Genomic DNA, 18399 nt, shown 5'->3' with positions numbered 1-18399 from the left:
TAATCGGACACAGATGGATTTGTGACCTCCATTGCTTGCACCTGTTAACCGTAACTGTTTTAAACAGATAATCGAAACATCACTAAACAATGTTATTTATGTCATTTTTCTTTCTAAGATCAGCTTTGGAGGAATCCCGACATCTGCAGGGTCCCCGGCCATCTCACATACAAACTTTCATGGATGTGTAGAAAATCTTTATTATAATGGAGTGGATATTGTTGAATTAGCCAAGAAACACAAACCACAGGTCCTTGTTATGGTAAGAATCTTAAAAGGAAAGGGAAGGAAAATGAATTCTTAGTGTTTTGTGCCCTTAAAATATTTCTTTTGGGTGTTCATTTGATATAACATTCATAAAATCAACTCTTATGATTTAAACAGTGGCCATGTGATAGAAGTTTTTTTTTAATCAAGTATTAAAAAGCTAATGGGATATGCTTATTTCATGTTAATATGAAGTAAAGTAACTTCTTATTTTTGCATGGAGATCAGACTTTGTATGTCTCAAATATTTTGGGTATTATTATTCTCAGGGGACTAATTATTTTGCAATGAAAATCTCCAATGAAATATCCCTAAATAACTGGAAATATTTCCAAATCAGTAAACTTCTTTCCATGTTTAGAATTAAAAATACCTAAGTTTTGGGTTACAGGGCAAGTTCATGTTCAGTTCAACAAGTCTTAGAAGCACATCACGGGACTACTTACTGATATTGTTTTAAAAAGTGTTTTCTTTCCTCTTATGGGCTGCAAGGAGTTGGCTTATGGGTTTTAGGACCAAAATCGTACAATATCTTTAGTTCTGGCTCAACAGGTCACAAAATGAATACTTCACTTGGGTTTGCAGGTAGAAAGGGGGGAAAATAGCCATGAGACCCATGAATCTTCCAAAGAGCTTAAGGGGAAAAAAAGAGAAGGAGAAGGAGGAAGAGGAGGAAGAGTTAGAAGCCTACTGTGAACCATGCCAAGGAAATATAAATGGTGGTTAAGAAAACATCAAGGTGCTCGAAAAGAGAAACAGGAAGGGAACACTGATAAGAAGGCTCCAGGTACCTTTGACAAGGTGAAAGATAAAGGAAGAAGAGTCTTTTACCTGAAGTCCCCATCCTTGGAGAAACTGAGACATTGAATATTTCTGGGACAGGAAGGACACCAGCTTGGCCAGAGGTGCATTCTCAGAAACCAACCTAATGCAAAGATGTGTCTGGACAATGGGCCTCCACACCAAGAGGCCTAGCTAACACCTCTGGAACTTCAACCCATCATGTATTTGCCAATCCCTGGTGTAAAGAAGAGCCCCTCATCCCCACCCTGACATCTTTGGGGCTGTTGCCCTACGTACTGTCATTGAGGTGAATGGGAATGAGTTAAGATTGAGTCACAAGGAGCCACGACTATTGGAGGGACTCAGACATTGTTTTCCATGCAAATTTCATATTACACTGGATCATTGATGGATTTCTTGGCATAATTACCACCTGATTATAACCAATCAGGAGAACCACAATAACCCTGACACCTATGGGGTCCGAAATATCCTTCTAAAGAAAACTATTAACTAATTAATTTCATTGGTTGAAGATGGTGAAATGTATCAGTTTGACATGGAAACAAGTGAAAAGAAGATTCCTTCCAAATTGTGCATGGGAATAAAAAATGGTAGATAAAAGAATTCCATTTTAAGAGTTATTTCAATGTCAGGTGTTCTTTATAAAAATAGAAAATCTGTTGCTTCAACATTTAAAAGGAATATATATATATATATATATATATATATATATATATATATATATATATATATATATAAAATTTGGTAAATTCAATTGCCAGAATTGACTCATTCACCTAACCATCGCTCATCTGTGGCAGGAAGCTTCACTTCTGGGTGGGTGCAAACAACTATCACCTAAACAATGAGGACAAGTGTTTGGAACAACCCAGCCTCAGTAGGCTGAAGAGGGAGAGGCAGACAGTCAGGAGTGCACAGAGTGCTGTTTACTGGGGGTCTTATGGACAGAGGCTCCATCCTGGGTGGCAGCAAAACCAATGCATCTCCACAATTTGGGTCAGAAGGAGGGGCATATATATGGATTAGGACTAAAATGACTTCATGCAAGCCAGAATGTTCCTGGCTTCTCTTAAGCTAATGCCAAAGAACTGAGCTCATTCCTGCACCAGGGTCAGGTTCTAAAGCTCCACCTACCACTCTAATGGTCTTATCTATTTGTAGTTTGCTGCAAAACTATGCAGAACAAAACTGGCTAGGTTCCTCTGGGCCGATCATGATTGTCATGGCTCAGCATGGCTGTGGTCAGTTAAGACTGGATCCCTACCATTTGCGGCTGATGAAAAAAAATTAAAATATTAATAATAGTCCAATGATTAGATTTATACTATGGGTTAGTGTCTATTACTGTTCATCTTTTTATATTTAATTCATCATAGCAATGTTTTTTACAATAAAATTTATCACACTCAGTAGAATTTTTTTAAAAAGCCAAGAATGGATGTTCTGATTTATATATATATATAGTTTTAATGTACATTGAAGATTATTTTAAAATGAAAACTGAATTATTTTAGTTTCTGAAGTACGTTAAGACAGAATTTTTAAAAATATGATTCAGTCTTAAAAGTGACTTTAATCCTTGGATCAGTGATTCTAAAACTTGGCTTTAGCTTGGAGGCACCAGAGGAGATCTAAAAGATACTCTCACCTCAATCCACTCCAGGAGACTGGGATTTAATTGGTCCAGTGTGGATTTTTAACAGCCATCGGGTTCAACAAAGCTTGAGAACTACTAACCTAGATTGTCTATGTTACTTTAGTAATGCTTCCCCGCCCCCTGGAAATTATATACAATATATTAATAAAAATTATTCAAAGAAAATTCCAAATAGAATAAAAATTGCTTTTTCTCTGCAACTGAAATTCATACAAATAACCACTGTTCCTTCCTTCCACCACCTGAAATAAAAAACAAAAACAAACATAAAGAACAACATAAAGATGGTGCCTTACTTGCCAGATATTAAAACATGCCCCAAACCCGTAAGAATCAATATGGTGTTGGGTGGGGTTAGGCAAGTTGGTAGAACAAAGCAAAGACATCAGAAAGATCCCAGTCTTCTTGTAAGTTGTAGGGTTCAGCTCAGTGGAAAATGGAGTATCTATCTCATAAATTCTTCCGGAAAAGACCAGTGTCCATAAGGCAGAAAGTAAACCTGGATCTCTATTTTGAATATACCAAACTATGTAAATTTCAGGAAGATGAGAAACTAACAACAATGATAGCAATTCTTGGAAGAAAATCTGCGTGATTATGCATAGAACCTGGTGGGGGGCATGAAACTTTCCTAACAGACTGGAAACTCAAAAGCTACCCAAGAAAACAGAGACATGGTTGAGTATAAAAATTAATATCTTCATGCTAAACACACTATAAGCAAACTTTTTATGTAACTGCCTGAGCTGGAAAAAAAACACATTTGGAATACTGTCAAAGTATAATTTTTCAAAAGCTAAACAAATATGAAGCATGCAATTGTTGAAAAACCTTGTGTCAAAAATGTAATTGACTCATTAATTAATGGGAAAATCAGTAAAATAATGAACTTGGTACAAAGCAGATTTTGAGAAACATTATTTAGGAAAAGATCAAATGTTATTTAGGAGAACAGTCAGAGTATGGAAATGTCCTGGTCATTGTCATCTGTCAGAGGACTGGAAAATGGCAGACATAGAATAACTCCTGTTGAATTAGATGATACCACTATTCCTTTGCTAATGCTGAGAAAAGAGGAGATTTTTACACATACACACACATACACACACTGTCACACAAAGTCATCAGGATAGGTTTGTCCAATTATGATAATACTTACATTGGAAAATCAGACAAATATAATAGATTCAAGCTTTATCAAGTAGATTAATTGATAACATTCTGGATTGAAAAAAAATAGCCCTTATAAATCTGTGCAAAGTCTATCTTTCATTAGACAGAAGCTCCATGAAGCTCTAAACATGGCCTTTTGTTTTATTTATAGGAAAATGTGTCCTTCTCATGTCCACAACCACAGACCATCCCCGTCACTTTTCTGAGCTCTAGGAGTTATCTGGCTCTGCCAGGCAACTCTGGGGAGGACAAAATATCTGTCACATTCCAGTTTCGTACATGGAACAAAGCAGGACGTTTGCTGTTGGGCGAACTGTGGCATGGTGCGGGAAGTTTTCTCCTCTTTCTTAAGGATGGAAAACTCAAACTGAGCCTCTTCCAGCCAGGACAGTCGTTGAGGAACGTCACAGCAGGTAATGCATGTTCACGTAAACCTTACAACCAACCAGAGGGGGAGTCATTGTGTACTATGAGGTCATTGTAGACTATCAGGTCAATACCTGAGGTCACGAGACACTTGATGCTCTTATTTGGAGGAACAGGATGGCCATTTTCCTTGAGGATCATCCAGACTGTTTATATGGGGGACATGTAGCCATTACTGTAGTGATTCTTGAACCCCAAATGATTATATACAAGAAACGAGAACCCAGCGGCTCTGGAGGCTGAGGCAGGAGGATTGCAAGTTCAAAGCCAGCCTCAGCAACTTAGTGAGGCCCTGTCTCTAAATAAAATATAAAAAGGGCTGGGGATGTGGCTCAGTGGTTAAGATCCCTGGTTCAATCCCCAGTACCAAAAAAAAAAAAAAGGGAAGGAAGAAGAAGCACACTTTTCTGCAGATCTACTCCTTATATATCAGAAAAATATGTCCTATACTTAAGCTCCATTTTCTGATAAACATGTGCCCAGCCTTCATCCAGTAGCAATGCTGAGGGGACCTAGTGAAGCAGACGCCACACAGAGATGTTCGCTTTTCTGCTACTTTCCTCCCTTCTCCATCTCGCCTCCTTCCTCTGCCTGCTCTCCTCTTCTGCTGTGGGGAGAGGTATTCTCCACACAGTAGGTAACTTGCAGCGGAGGAGGAGATCCACAGAAGCAGCCGTGGGGATTCTGAGCCCTGGGTTCTTCAATCTCAGGAAGGATCTCAGACGAGTCCCATGCAGGAGTTCCTTTGGGAGAGTGAGAATACGAGAGGCTACAGCATAGACGCTGAATGGCTCCGACTGTCTCTGAAGAGAAGGGACAGGCTTTACAGAATTGAGGATTTCTAAGGGGTTTTTCTTTGTCCTTGTTCTATTCTCTTGGATCCCCTTATGTGGTTAATTATGTGAGGTTAAGTGGTTAATTATGTTAATTAAGTAGAAGGGAACTTGATGACTGGGTCACAAGGGGTGGTCACAACATGGTTTTAGTGACAAGGGAGAGTCCTGGCCACCTGGTTACAAGAGATGGTGGTGACATGGACTGGAACTGGGAGTTCCATTAAGGGACTATAATTAACCTTGGTTGGAGAAGGTTCTGGAACACCAGGCCCATCTCTCTGGAGCTTGTCTGCTTTGATGAACGTTTCCCCTGACTTCAAGCAAGAGTTCCCTGAAGGGATCATAATTATGTATGGGTTGGCGGAGGCTGGACAGTTTGTCCCCCCAGCCTCTGTTTGGGGACTCACGGATTTTTCTTAGTGATGTCTGAGGTCTTCCCTGTTTCTTACTGCCCTCTGTTGTCCTTCCCCTACCCACCAGCTCCTGGCCAACTCGCCTACCAGACAAATTGATAACTGTTGCCTGTCCTGAAAGATGCCAGCAAATACCAGGAGCCCTTACCCTTTTGCTGAAGGCTGACCCATTTTCAAGACACCCTGTGTTCAGGGAAGAATCTCAGCCATTCAAAAATCACAGATGCTCCTAAGCCTCCACTGTTTTCCCCTTGTGAAGTGGAAACCTTAGTCATCAAAGAAGGGAGAACAATAGGAAGGAAATCTGGTTTTATTAGCACAATGGTTATCCCCCACCCCCAGACCCCCTTTTTTCCCATCTCCCTCCCAGGACCTGTTTTTGTTGGGCAGATGCTTTCTCTGCTGGGTTTGGGGCTCAGACCCTCAGGAGACAAACCTAGCAGTAGATTTGACACTGATCTGCTGTGTGGTGTGGGCAAGTTTGGTAACTACAGGGTTTATTAAACTTTCCTGATTGGATTTGCAAATTTAGGACAAGATCTGAGTCCTGAATCCGTATCATGCCTAAACCGGCCTCAGGGCTTTTCTTAAAACAGGAGGGAGTTTAAACAAGAAGAAGGGGCAAAGGGTGGTTTTCCACAAGGCCAGGTGATTATCAGGCCCCAGACAGATTCCTTTCAGCCTGAGACACACTTGACTGCCGCTGAATATTGCTTATGAAAGTCGGATTTTGAGACCTATGAAGAAGGGATTTAGAAGGTAGGGCCTTATTTCAATACTTCTAGAATAATCCAGCCAGCCCAGATATTAGAATCTGTATCTTCCCTCCTCTGATCCCAGAAAAATGACTGAAGATAAAACAGAGGTATTCAGACTGGATATATATTCTTCAACTTTTGAAAATGCAAACCTATTTTCTGTTTCCTCACAAAGAGGATTCTCCTCTGAAAAAAAGTGTAAAATCATTCCCCCACAATTCACAAACATACGTCAAAGATCAACTCATTCACTAGTAACAGGACCAATTCTGAGGAAATAAAAATAAAACCACCTGCCAGTTTAGTGAATCTTCTTCACAAAGAGAGAAAAGAATGAAATGGGCTTATTATCGAATAAGTATTAAGCCAGACTTCGATGCGCATCTCAGTGATTGCTAACAAGACGATAAAAAAACAGAAAGAAATTTCATCCATCTCTGCAGCCAACCAGATGTCACCCATTACACATAAGTCCTCAAGGTTAAAAAAAAATCTAATAAATAAGCCAGGCTCAGTGGCACATGCCTACCATCTCAGCTGCTCTGGAGGCTGAGGCAGGAAGATCACAAATTTGAGGCCAGTCTCAGAAACCTAGGGAAACCCTGTCCAAAAATAAAAAAAAATAAAAAGGGCTTGGGATGTGGCTCAGTGGTTAAGCACCTCTGGGTTCAATACCCAATGCAGGGAGAAAAAAAGAAAAATCCAAGAATCAAGACCATGTAAAAGTAGAAGGGAACTATCAGTGAAGAGGAACAGGATGTGGGAGGAGAGGTGATGGTGTGTGGGAATGTCCAAAACATGTCACCTTCACGGGAGAATGTGAGGCCCACTACTCTATATAATTAATATGCTCTAATAAAGAATTTCCTACCAAGAAAAGATAACTCCACTTCAAGTAAGAGGACCCAACAGGGCCTTTTGCTACAATAGCCCATATTAAATTCCTCTGTTGGGGCTGAGGATGTGGCTCAAGTGGTAGCGCGCTCGCCTGGAATGCGTGTGGCCCGGGGTTCGATCCTCAGCACCACATACAAACAAAGATGTTGTGTCCGCCAAAAACTAAAAAAAAAAATAAATATTAAAAAAATTCTCTCTCTCTCTCTCTCTCTCTCTCTCTCTCTCTCTCTCTCTCTCCACTCTCTCTAAAAAAAAAAAAAAAAAAAAAAAAAAAAAAAAAAATTCCTCTGTTATCTGGGGAGACCTCTGTAATGGCTCCTTGTTTTATCCAGAAGAAAACTACAGCCCTTCCCTCTTTGACAAGCAGGTAAGTCACAAGGTGGGGCCAGCACCCTGGTTAAACCCCCACACAGACATCTACAAGTCTACATGTCAAAGACATGTCTCCAGGACCCCAAGAAAAAAAAGTCCTTAGTTTGTCAAACTACAAAGAATCTAAATCGAATTTTTATAAGTTTTTTTTTATAAGATTTCTAAATTATTTTAAAACTAAGTACTTTTTTTTTCTAAATCTACATACATAACAAAGAGGCAGAGGAAGAATGTACAAGTTTTCTAAAGGAAGTGTTCTAAGAAAAGGGAGTGTGAGTGAAAGTCTTTGGCATTAAGGAAGTTTTTGTTTGTGTGTTGCTGAGGCTGGCTTTGAACTTTCGATCCTCCTGCCTCAGCCTCCCCAGCCATCGGGATTACAGGCGTGCGCCACTGTGGCCAGTGATTTGTGTTTTACACCAGGAAAGCCAGTTCAAAAAAGAACTCCAAATGCTTCACATTTATAGTCAGAAAAAGGAATCCTGAAATGAAATTGCAAATAAATGCAAATCTACAAAACTGGTCAGTGTCCGAAGGACAGCAAAGCCCTGTGTTCCTTCCCTGAACTGCGTGTGTGTCTCTGAATAGGTCTCCCATGCAGTGCTCTCTGTTCTCCACAGTCAGTTTCTGTCCCTACACGGTTGTAAAACTCCTAGTCAAAGATGGAGAGTTATAAAATCAGCTTAATTCTTTTATTGAAAAGATTCCCAGCCACCTCTTTGATCCATTTCAAAATCTGTTCAGATTTTTTCCTTCAGTAGTTAGACGTTATTGCTAACGTGTTGCATGTTTCCTAGATGTGGCAAAGTGCTGAGCAAGCGTTTTCTCCAGTTCCGGCTTGCACAGTAACAAGAATTAAATACAATCAAAGTCCTTACATCACACCCACACACCCACCGCTTTAGCTGATGGATTTGCGAGAGTGACATTGTGCTTCCAATTTAGTTGTTGACAAGAGATCATCTTCACATGCAAACATGTTTAAAAAAGCATCTCTGTTGTAGAACCTTGCTTCATTAATTTAAGATTTCTCATTAAAATTTCATAAATTCTGTGTATGATTTCCTTGGATATAAATTATGGTCAAAGGCCAATTATAACCTAAGAGTAAAAAAGAAATTATTTTTTTAAGATAAACTTAAAAAAAATTACACCAAATTTACTTTCATTTGTCAAAAGATATTTTTAGAGAGGGCACTATCGGGATTTTTACATAGTTATAAAAAGAACATGTCAAGGATTTTATTTAACTCATTAGTTAGTGAGGGAACCAGATGTTACAACAAATTCAAAGGATAATTCAGAGGATGACAGATAATGTAAGCAGAAAGTGACAATGAATTTACATATAATATAAAGCTAGTCTGTTTCCTGGGGTGGGACTAGCTGGGAGGAGGAAGGAGGTCAGTTGGATTTCCACCAAATTCATTTGCACGTCTGGGGACAATCATCTTTCACTTAATTTGACTTTTCTACGGTTTTAACAGTAGCAAAGAAACTCAAAGAAGGTAAAAGGCACAGAGATGCACAGTATCAAAGGAACCCAGAGATTGTGTTTAGACAGGGCCTGTGTTAACATTGAGGACATTAGTCATCTGGTGCATTTCAAAGTACAGTTTTTCCTTATTACTCTTAGTGTTTCTGTTTCTGCTTCACATATCACTGAAGGTTAAAAGGGAAAACTGAAATATTAATGTTAATCTTTAAAATATAAGAGCCACACTACATTTTGCTAATATTAACTTTTTTAAAAAAAGTATGTGTGGCAAGGAAATAAATTGAGCAAGAACCATTTTAATAATTAGCAGGATTCCTAAGATCATCATCTAAAATGTTAAATGTATTAAAAAAAATTCCCAATAACCTAGAGATTAATAGATTTGACTCCTTAAGATTTTTGCCTAATTTTGAAACACCAATGAAGTGTTCACATAACAGGCTAATTTTATATTTTTAATCCATTTATTGGCACGTATCTTTGACATATTACTTAATGAAAGAAAATAATAGTCTACCTGTAGTAGTTATAAATACTTAGTGCTTAAAGTTGTCATCAAAGAATTTATCATGCTATCATATTATTTCAAAATAATATGATATAATAATATGGATATCAATGTAAATATATAAAAATAGTGTACTTACATGTAAGGTATGCCTCTAGTTACTTCCTAAGCATTTTAAATCAAATATTAAATAAAAGAAGGTACAATGGTGTCTGCAATTGTAATGCACTCATTCAGAGAACACAGGGACATATGTTAAAGATTTTAGCTGGGGTTGTGGCTCAGTGGTAGAGTGCTTCCCTAGCATGTGTGAGGCACTGGGTTCGATTCTCAGCACTACATATAAATAAGTAAAATAAAAGGTCCATTGACAACTAAAAATAAAAATAAATTTTAAAAAGATTTTATTTAGCTCATTCGTTACAAGGAAACCAGTAAGATGAACTATTCAGTTCAAAGGAGAGTTTCACGTACCATGCATACTGGTTGAGAAGGAATGACAAAATGAGTTTACAAACAGATACAACTTCATCAATAACTAATTATTGTATCTCACAGACACAATCATCTGCATTTCTGTGGACAAAAATCATTTTGCATTGCAAATGCAAATGTTTTGCTCAACTATTCTGAAGTCCCTCAAACAGTGAAAGCGGAGTTGACCTTGATGGGTGCTTAATGACCTTTTCTCCCATTCAAGACTTTTACAGTTTTTCTTTTCATTTTTTTTTTTTGTACCAGCGATTAAATTTAGGGCCATCAAACCACCACTGAGCCACATCCCCAATCCTTTTATTTTGAGACAGGGTCTCACTAAGTTGCTTACGGCCTTGATTCTCCTGCCTCAGCCTCCTGAGTCACTGGGATTATAGGCATGTGCCACCACACCTGGCTACAATTATCATTGACTTAATTTCAACAAGTGTCTCCTGATTCTTTGAGAATATCTATTTTTATTAGATTTAGTGAGGCAAATAAATATTCCCTTTGAAGAATGAACCCTATAAACTCCATTTTGATTCCCATGGGTAAAGACTTTGGGCATGTATGACTGATTATTAAATTCAAGATGCTGCTTTAAGCACATTATCAGAATTTGTTAAGTGACTCCTTAGAAGGAGTGATATTTTTCACCTGTGTGCTCTGGTCAAAATAAATGAAATCCTTTCATTAAAGAAAGGTTGCTAATTTCTCCTTTTCCCCGTGAAATATCAACATGTAAATACTGCTCTCGCTGGACTGATTCAGTGGTCTGAAAAATTGTTTTCAAGTGTTTACAAAGTTCATGATTCATCATTGCCTTTCACCGACCTTCCCCTCCAGGTGCTGGGCTCAATGACGGGCAGTGGCATTCTGTGTCCTTGTCTGCCCAGTGGAACCACCTAAGTGTGGTGGTGGACAGTGACATGGCTCTCCAACCTCTGGTGACGGGGCTGACGGGTTCCAGCAACACCTATTATTTTGGAGGTAAGTGTAGGCAGGTCAGCTGCAGGGAACAGTGGAACCATCTTTATCTTTACTGCCCTGCCTGCATCCAGGGTCTCTTGTCAATTTAAATCACTTCATATTAAGAAATGATCTCTCTCCTTCTATAACATATCTAAAAAGTTTAATTTATTAATATTACTGATGCAAAAATCAATCCCTCCAGTAACTTTACTTACTGTTTCAATGACCTCATAATTTCACATGATGTTTAAATAAAATACATGCTGGCTACACACAGTAAACTGGAAACAAGTGGAATTTTTTTTCAGACGGCAAATGTCATAAGCAAATTCTCTCCAACAGATGATTTTAGACTTCTAACAGCTTTTAAAAATCAAATAAATCAGGCTGGGGTGTGGCTTGGTGGTACGGCGCTCGGCTAGCATGGGTGAAGCCCTGGTTTCTATCCTCAGCACCACATAAAAATAAATAAATAAAATAAAGGTATTGTGTCCAACTACAACTAAAAAAATAAATATTAAAAAAATCAAATACATCATATTGTCCAAAGTCATTGGCTTACTTAAAATCTTATGATACATATACTTCAACTCATATTATTTAATCATTTTTACAGCTCAGTTTATAAATGGATAAATAGATATTTTTAATAGGAAGGGAGTAATAGGAAGTATAAAATATATGGTAAAGAATTTTTTGAACATCAGAAATAATAAATAAAAAAGAATAAATAAATAGGACACAAGTATACTAAATGTAGCTATAGTGCATTTGGTGCTACATTGGTGCAAAGGGCCAGATATTTATATCCTCCCTAAATCCATATTGTAAAATCTTAGCTTTGGGAGGATAATTAAGTCATAAGGGTGGAACCTCAAGAATGGGATTGGGATCCCTCATAAAAGGACCCCAGAAACTTCTCTAGGCCTCTTTCGGCTCTGGAGGACCCATCAGGAGGGTGGCCACCGTGAACCAGAAAGCAGGCCCTCTGCACACCACGTCTCCCATCGCCCTCATCTTGGACTTGCCCCTCTCCAGAACTGTGGGACATTAAGTAGCACTTGGTTCGTGGTGTTCAGTGTCGCCATCTGAACTGATTTAGGCATCCGATGGACAGCACAGATCTATTATTCAGAAGGAAATTTCGCTTTTTTTCTTTTTAAATTAAAAAAAGCACTAAAAGCAATGTTGTGGATCCTAGATGCTTCCGTGAGAAGTGATGTGCCTTCTAGATTAGGCTGGTATACCCGGAAAGCCTCGTGAAGAGAAGCAGGTGAGGAAGCCACACAAAGGAGCGGAGCAGATACCTGTGCATGGCAGGACTGTCCCCGTGCCACGGTGACACCACCTATGGGGGAAAGGAAACTACCTATGGGAAAGGAAACTCATTCTGGAATAAGAGAGCTTTCAACCCAGGAGGAGATTCCAGGGGAATGTGGACGCACTTCTTACCATACAGTTAGTGGATACCTCAACACCCAGGGCCACTTAACTAATGCAACCATGTGTGATTCTCACTGGAGTGCTCCACAGAACTACATCACCCCCTTTTTCTTTCCTTTTTTAATTTTGAGGTTCTGGGGATCAAACCCAAGGCTTGTGCATATTAGGTGAGCATCCTACTACTGAGCTACACCCCACCTATCTCTCCTTTCCTACAAAATGAAGAATCATATGTACTCAGGAATATAGACCTAGTAGAAAAACTCTTTGCATGCATTCCACAATTGCCTTCTGATCCATCTGTGTGTGTGTGTGTTTCACATTGAACATGTACATTTTCAAACAAATGACCACATATATTCAAAGACTTCACTAAGCTGTTTTGTGCCATAGAGTGTATATTTATACTGTTACAGTAAATTGAAATGACCTAAAAAAATCCCTGAGCAAACAAAGCTAGTTAGGGTTCATAAGTGACCTTAACCGTGTTTGATTTGCAAACATAAGGTAAAATTTAACTTGGTTTATTTCCTGTAAATGCCTGTCTTTCAAAAATTAAAAACTGAAGTTAATAGATCAGAAGCCACCAACTAAATTATGTACACAGGGATTTTCCAGCATGGGCAGTTGTATAACCAAACAATCAGTGTGCACATGTGTGTGTGTGTGTGTGTGTGTGTGTGTGTGTGTGTGTATACAGAAAGCAGATGCTCACTTCCATGTTTGAGGACAAAGCCTTCCCATTCCACCCTCATGGCAGAATCAACTCCCTTTTACAGCTGCCTCACTCGAGAATTGCTCTTAGCTCAAATAAAACACTTCGCATTTTACTTTTCCTCAATTTACCTCTTAACAGTTGTACACATGTATCTATAGTTAGATGCCTCACTTCTCTAGGTAAACAAAAGGAGTTTCAGTTTCCAGACATCAAGGAATTAGCATCTTGATTGACCTTGAATGGATGATAATATAAGGAGTCTTCTAAATAAATAAATAAATAGAAAATGCCGCTACCCATGCCAACCTTTGGGACCATGCTCAGTTAGCTTTAGGAATGGTGGTCCAAGATTGTTAGCCATCTGAGGAGTTTTGCATGTTGAGGATGATGCTAAATTTAGGATTTCCAAGTATGAGTTACAAGATACCCCTTACGTCTGCTCTCCAAAGATGTGATATTGTCAAATAATTATCTCTCGTAAAAAAATTTTCCAACCAAGTGCAGATGAACAATAAACTGTTCAGGGATATTCTGTGAAGATGAGGACAAAAGTCTGTATAATGAGAGCAGATGACAGAATTGTGATCCAAGTGGCTTTGTTTGCACAACTGTTAGCCCAGATGGAAAAGGTCCAGAGAGAATCCACCAAACAGACAATAGGAAATGTGAAACGAGGCACTCTCTGGGAATGTGTGTTCATACATGTTCCCATTTCCTTCCGAAAGTATTTGATGTGTCTCAGTAGACAACTACATGAGAGCCAACAGCATTTCATGAAGGAATGTGCGAACATCTTGGGTGGGCAGAGCTCCCCCCAGAGCTGCCCTTATCCCTGGAAGCCATGAACGTGTTACATGGTTGAAAAGACTTTGCAGATGCAATTGAGGTTACAGACCTTGACATGGGCACATTGTCCTGAATTATCCAGGCAGGCTCAATGGAATCTTATGAGCACTTGGGGATTAGAAGCCCAAGGGAGGTGTGACAGAGGATTCAGGCAGATTAGAAATAGACGTCTGTGCTGTTGCTGGTTTAGAAGATGGATCCAGCAATGTGACTAGGAAAACAGACAGCCAGAAGGATCCAAGTGGCCCCCTGCTGACCAGTAAGGAAACTGGATCTCATCCCTACAACTCCTCAATCTTTCAACAGAAAGTTAAAATGTCAGAACAATGGTTTGTCTTCTGTTTTGTTTAGATTAGGGGTGGCCTCAGAGCTAACATAAGAACGTGAGCATGAGCCATAGAGCAGACAAAGTGTTAGAAATGGTGAGGCTGACCCAGGACCAAAGTCACCTTTGATCCAAACATATAGGAAGTGTCAATAACCGTTTGAAATAGATACGCAGCAACCACAACCCAAGTGGGCAGGTGCACAGGTAAAATCCTATTTTCTTCAGAGGCGATGAGATGGGTTGGCTTGTCCCTCCCTCAGATTCACAGGGAGCTCAGACTATGACAGTATCTGGAAATAGGTCTTCCCTGGTGAGGGTGGAGCAAGTCATGCTCTGCTGGTGGGAATGTAAACTTGCACAGCCAGGAGGGAAGGCAGTGTGGCCATTCCTCAAGAGACTAGAATCTGAGCTATCTATGACCCAGCAATCCTGCTCCTGGGCTTATAGCCAAAGGAAATGCCATCTGTGTGTCATAGAGACACCTGCACTCACAAGGGGTGTCACACCACTGTTCCCAACAGCCAGGATATGGAATCCACCCAGTTGTCCATCAGCAGATAAATGATTTTTTTTAAATGGTATATAAACACAATGGAATAATGCTCAGGTGCAAAAAAAATCGTGAAATCTTGTATTTCCTATGGCATGGATGAACCTGGAGCACATTATGTTAAATAAGTAAGGCACAGAAAGACAAACGCTGCATGATCTCACTTTCTTGTGAATCTAAAACAGCAGATCTCATAGAAGTTGAGAGTAGAATAATGGTTACTGAGCCTGGGGGCAAGGATGAGAACAGTTGACAGGAATGCATTGCATATCTCAAAATGGAGAGGAGATTTTAAATGTACTCACCCAGAAGAAATGATAAAAAATTATGGTGATGGACATGCTATTTATCCTGAGTTGATCATTACCCAGTGTACACATGAATTGAAATGTCATATTGAATTTCATAAATATACACAAATATTACATAATAACAAAAAATACAATTGATTTTTAAAAACTTAAATTTAAACAAATGAAGTCATTAAAATGACCTCCAATCTAATATGATAGGTGTCCCTATTTTTAAGAAGCAGGAGGGATAGCCAGACAGGGTGGTGCACATCAATAGTCCAACAATTTGGGAGATTGAGGCAAGAGGATTGCAGGTTTGAGGCCAGCCTCAGAGATTTAGTGAGACCCTAAGTAATTTAGTAAGATTCCATCTCAAAATAAAAGATAAAAAGGGGTGGGGACATAGCTCAGTTGTTAAGTGCCCCTGAGTTCTATCCCTGGAGCCAAAATTAAAAAGGGAAATGAGAACACAGAGAAACACAGAGGGAGAACACCCCGAGAGATACCATGTGGAGATGGAGCATTGGATGATCCACCTGCAAGGCTAGAGCTACTGGCTACTTCCTCCTGGACCCCAGCACACTACTGTGTAGCCGGCCACCAGAGGTTAGGCCTCAGCCCCCTGCTGCTACCACTCTGCCAGGAGCCCCTTGATTTTTTCAAATTTCTTTTTAAAAATATTTATATATATATATATATAGAGAGAGAGAGAGAGAGATAGATATAGATATATAGATATATATATACACACACACACACATATATATTTGTGTGTGTGTAAGGTATACATAACATAGATGAACATCGTGTACGGATTACCACTGTCAAATTTATCTATCCCACCACTCACAGTTACCATTTGTGTGTGGGAAGGGGACTAAGGACGCTTAAAATCAGTTCTTATCAAGCTCCCAGTAAATACTACAGCATTATTAACTACAGTCACCATGCTGGCTTACTTTGTTTTTAATGGGGATGATGAAAAGAGATTGGGAATCATGAACTGAAATGCATGTATACCAGATAAGCTTCATTAAAGGGTCATGTGTGGGGACAATTTTAAACAGGCCACCCTTTATGGAGCTTCACTTCAACACGCTGCTCCATAGGACAGTCACAATGATAAATGATCGTGATTACTTATTTTTTTTCCCTTGTTTTATTGCATGGTACATATGTTCCCCAGAGTCTTGGCTTCTCTAGAATATCTTAGGTATTTCTTGCACCTGATAAATGAAAAGCATGTTTTGTCCAAAGTGACTGATAGTTTAACTTTACCAGTGATTGCAACTTTCCTTTATTGCTAAGGAATAACAAGGGAAACATTTTACTACATCAAGGAATTAGTGCCTTTCCTAAGCAGAATATCTGCCAGCTCTTTGAGTGCAGCTAGAAAACATCACAGCCTTGGAGAGGGAGCTGAGAGAAGGGAGGCTAAGGAAGGTGTGATAAATCTTCATCTTTGGGATGTGCACATGGAAGGTCCTCATGTCGTTCAAATTGCCAATAGTAAGATGTACTTGCCAATCAGTGCTCCAGCTGCTGATGGCATCAGGACAGCTTCACGTCTTGCCACTTTCTTCCTAGAGTTGTTTTGATGGAGAGAATGCAATATGAAAGGAAAATTCATCTTTAAAATTGACCGCAAGCCCACACATCATGCATCCCATTGTTCCAACAAGGACCATCCTGTGAGCCCCTCAGTGAGAGTGCAGGATGCTGTCCACCTGTGAAGCTCTGATTGCTCTCTTCCCTCCCATTCTGAGGAGTGCACGTCTGACCAAAGTTGCTTTAGGGTGTTGCTTCATGTGATGGATTTTATAACAACCCTAAGGGGCAAATTATTTTGCAAATAGTCAATAAAGCCAAGAACTATCACTTCAAAAGTAAGAGTTTATGAAGCTCTGACAGGTAGGAGGGAAAATGCCATCCAAACTCTTTATAATACCAAATAAAATTAACTACAGGAAATTATTATCATTTGTCGAACAATTAATATTGTATCACCACTTACAGTTTAACATTCTGCCTGTGAGTTATAATAATGCCCAGGCATTCAAGAGCACATTTCTATAAATATATATGTGCTAATGTAATACATGCTTGTTACTTTTATTTATGTCATAATAGTATTTATTTTTACTAAGATCATTACAAAAATATTTTTTAAATATTTAATATTTTTCAAAAGAATGTACCTATTCCATTACATGAATACACCTATCTTATTTATTACCTCTGCTCTTCAATTTGACTATTGTTAGACAATTGTCTTCTCTGCTTTTATTTTTTATAAAATTATATAAAAATTTCTTTTATAAATATTCTTGAGCTTGTCTGGTTTTGTTTTAGTAAATTTTGAATTTTCCCTATGCATGCCTATTTAACTGAATTTACTCATTTGAATGTAAACCTTGGAAAACAATAGATTTAACCATTTTTACAATGTAAAGTGGTTAAGTTGAATTGATGCACATGAATTAGAAATAAATCATTTCTTAACATAGAAACAGCCTCTGGTACAGCTAATGTTCATTACCCAGTTTAATACATTGAAGACCACATGATCCTATTACTACTACTACTACTACTACTACTACTACTACTTACTACTACTACTACTACTACTACTACTGAATATTGAGCCCAGGAGTGTTCTCCCACCTACCACCTAAGCTACATCCCCAGTCTCTTTTATTTTGTATTTTTGAGACAGGGTCTCTAAGTTGCTGAGGCTGGCCTTGAACTTGTGATTCTCCTGCCTCAGCTTCCCAAGTTGCTGGGATTACAGGTATGCACTCCAGTGCCCAACTCCAGATTCTTCTCAAACATTGTGCATTGCAAGCTTTAAGAGGATTTTATTCCATTCCATTCATTGATTGAATTAATTCCTTGATTCCAATAAAAAGAATCTTCATTGCCTGTTCTTTAAAATTGTATAAATGATTGATAACATAAAGTCAAAGACAGATGAATGAAAACCACCTATGTTCTGTAATCATTCTTTAATTCTTTTTTTTCAAGCAATTGTTGAATTAAGTTTGACACTTTGAGGTTTTATTTGAATTATAGTTCTTGAGTAATGCACAGATGTTTAATAATCCATGATGAAAAGCTAGAAAATAAATGTACCTTTGGTCACACTGGTAAAATAAAGAAATAA

At 38.8% G+C, this 18399-nt stretch overlaps 1 protein-coding gene across 1 annotated transcript in view; it reads left to right on the top strand.

Annotated features, from left to right (window-relative positions):
* LOC143382624 (contactin-associated protein-like 3) overlaps positions 1 to 18399 on the top strand; it is a 152805-nt gene that overhangs the window by 69134 nt on the left and 65272 nt on the right. Inside the window, exons 5-7 of the mRNA XM_076836864.2 lie at positions 119 to 262; positions 4056 to 4317; positions 10933 to 11076. Coding sequence (XP_076692979.2) covers positions 119 to 262; positions 4056 to 4317; positions 10933 to 11076 — 550 coding nt within the window. The remainder of the gene's footprint in view (positions 1 to 118; positions 263 to 4055; positions 4318 to 10932; positions 11077 to 18399) is intronic.

This window comes from Callospermophilus lateralis, chromosome 17 (assembly GCF_048772815.1).
Source record: "Callospermophilus lateralis isolate mCalLat2 chromosome 17, mCalLat2.hap1, whole genome shotgun sequence".
NCBI classification, from domain to species: Eukaryota; Metazoa; Chordata; class Mammalia; order Rodentia; family Sciuridae; genus Callospermophilus; species Callospermophilus lateralis.
The sequence above is the reverse complement of the archived record's forward strand: the minus strand, read 5'-3'. Positions and strand labels throughout refer to the sequence as shown.